Raw genomic sequence first — 2,625 nt, forward strand, 5'->3', positions numbered from 1 at the left:
CAACCCTGTTCAATAAAGGGATCAACCCTGTTCAATAAAGGGATCAATAAAGTTCATTCTCATGTTATATCCAAGTCTTGCCATCCACATGGCAACATTACTGTTGAAGGCAGCAGATAAGGCGCTAGCTGCGCACAATACAGAAGCACTAGCTAAAAAGCTATGCCCATGGAGGTAGTGCTCAGTTTCCCTCATGCTGAGCCATCTCCACCTGGTCTCCACCATCATCCCCCATCTGAAACTGTCGGTACAAACAGAGCACAACACAGATGTGTCTCCGTCTCCTCACCCCCCCACCAAAAACCATGGAACATATGAGCGCTCCGCCATGACAACTAGGGGAAACTGCATCTTGTCTGGAGGTATTTTGTGTATGAAGCAGGCGGCTAGGGAAGCGTGCACGGTGGCTGAGCAACAAAGAGCCCTTGAGCACCACATGACACCTGTTGACAAACAAATACAGCGATCTATAGCAGTGGCCCGGACAAGCAAAGATCTTGTCTAACATTTGACCTTGATTTGTGACCTTGAAGCTGGGGAGATGAAAAGTGCCCGACTGTTGGCCTAGTGATGATGCATGAAGCTTTGTTGACCATCTCGAGCTGATCAGAAGTTATGGGCCAGACAAGACGCGTCCTGCAGTAACAGGAGGCGTCTACAGATACAACCACACAGCTACAGGAAGTGCTCTGGTCATTTAAACTTCTCTGCACATGGCTAAATTAAAATCACAGCAGAGTTTTCAAACAACAGGAAGTTTGAACATTCATAAACCTTCATCTAAGCATTGTGTAAGGTGCATCAAGAGGCAGCAAATAATTCTGAAAATATATCCGACATACTCATGTGCTGCTCGATGAAGCTGTTGTCTGTGAGGGGAACTCTCCTCCGTTTGACTCTGGTCTGACCTCTCTTCAGAATGAGCTCACGAACAGACTTCAGGTTGGGAAACCTGTTGGGAGACAATCCTCCAGTAGTTGACATCGTCACCGACACAAATGTAAACCAGTACAGCACAAGTCAGGACGCCTCACCCCCACGCCACATACGGCTCCACCGTCCTCATCATGGCGATAGAGGTCTTGTTAATTTTAACAAAGTTGCCACTAAAAATCTTCCTGAGCCTCATCATCTGGATCACCTTCATCACTTTGGGGCTGACGCCTTTAATCCTGACAAGAAGCAGAAGACGACTTGGTTAAAACAGCACAAGACATTTTGGTGTGTGAAAATAAAAGGTTCAAAGCCTCAGCATTCATCTTCTGATCTCATATTTTAACAGCACCATCAATTAATCCCACACATGAAATTAAAGCAAACAGATTATGTACTGCTTTTAGGGTTCGAAAATAAAAGGTGGATTTAAATTAAGTTCACTTCAAATCTTAAAACAGCATCCCCAGGACGACTGAACGAAAACAACAATGCTGACTGAACACGAAAAAATACTATTAAAATGAAAAATGTGACGAAAATGATATCTAGTCATTTTTTCCAGCGGTTCCTTTTTACTGGATCGCCACAGCGAGTCCTCCTCCATCTCACTGGTTTTGTAGATCCTACATCACGAATCAACATGGTCTGTGTTCAGAGAACCAAAACAAGTCCAGACCACCTTCCCAGTGGTCTGAGAAAAAAATCATTGTTTTTTATATTAATCTTCACTGAAATCAAATAACTAAAACCATTTAAACCAGCAGGTCTGAAACACCTCAGAGACTGCAAGGTAACATTTAAAATTCACAAGTATTTCTTGGTTTTACTTGCAAAATATAGGTCCTAATAAAAAGTAAACAGCTTCATAGCTTGACAGGCAGCAGGGGACACTATAGAAACTTATGTTAACTGCATGTTACTGAACAAAACAAAACATATGTTCTTCAGAGGATTTTCACCTTGTGTCCTCATTTTGACCCACATGTTACCAACAGCTTTGAACCTTTGGCCCAAGTCACTGTGTAAACCTCCCAACCAACAGCAGTATGTAGACATCTTGGACAAAGCACCCACTCTCTGATGCGAAAGGCGAACGCCAGCTTGTTTCTTGCAGGAGGCAGAGGACGCGGCGGCCTGCACTCGGCCCTGCGCAGGCGGGTCTCATCGCGGTGCTTCTTGTGGCTATCAACCAAGAAATCCTCCAATCGCTTGAACTTTATAGGTTTACCTTTTGATACCTGTAGGAATTTAAAGGAAGTGCTTTAGAAACACAGCAGCAACAGTCGGTTCAGTCACAATCAGAGCAGACAGACGTAAACTGCAGGTCGAGCTTCGTCACGGCTGCTGCAGGAACCTTTCATCTCTTACCTTTCTTTTCTCAAGCAGAGCAAGCTTGGCCTGTGTAGCTTTGATGGCCTGATAGGTTTTCCTCTTTTTCAGGAGATACTCTGGAACTAACTTGATGACCTTTTGAGACCTATCATGATCAACACAAGCCTCAAATTAAACAAGCTCACAACATTTTCATCTACAGCGTCAAACCACACAGGTCAGCTCCCAAACTAACAAACATCACGTCACTACACTCAACTCAGGAAATACACGGGCTGGCAGCACAAAACGGAAGTGAAACACTGCCACATATTTACTACACATCTTTTTATTATTTTATTTACTACACATCTTTTT

General features: G+C 43.7%; 1 protein-coding gene across 1 annotated transcript in view; it reads right to left on the reverse strand.

Annotated features, from left to right (window-relative positions):
* Positions 1-2,625, reverse strand: part of rpl7l1 (ribosomal protein L7-like 1) — a 6,198-nt gene that overhangs the window by 3,188 nt on the left and 385 nt on the right. Inside the window, exons 2-5 of the mRNA XM_037685245.1 lie at positions 2,305-2,413; positions 2,011-2,174; positions 1,035-1,172; positions 843-952 (exon numbers count right to left, since the gene is read on the reverse strand). Of these exons, the coding sequence (XP_037541173.1) occupies positions 843-952; positions 1,035-1,172; positions 2,011-2,174; positions 2,305-2,413 (521 nt within the window). The remainder of the gene's footprint in view (positions 1-842; positions 953-1,034; positions 1,173-2,010; positions 2,175-2,304; positions 2,414-2,625) is intronic.

Source organism: Nematolebias whitei, chromosome 12 (genome assembly GCF_014905685.2).
Source record: "Nematolebias whitei isolate Nwh7 chromosome 12, NemWhi1, whole genome shotgun sequence".
Taxonomy (NCBI): Eukaryota; Metazoa; Chordata; class Actinopteri; order Cyprinodontiformes; family Rivulidae; genus Nematolebias; species Nematolebias whitei.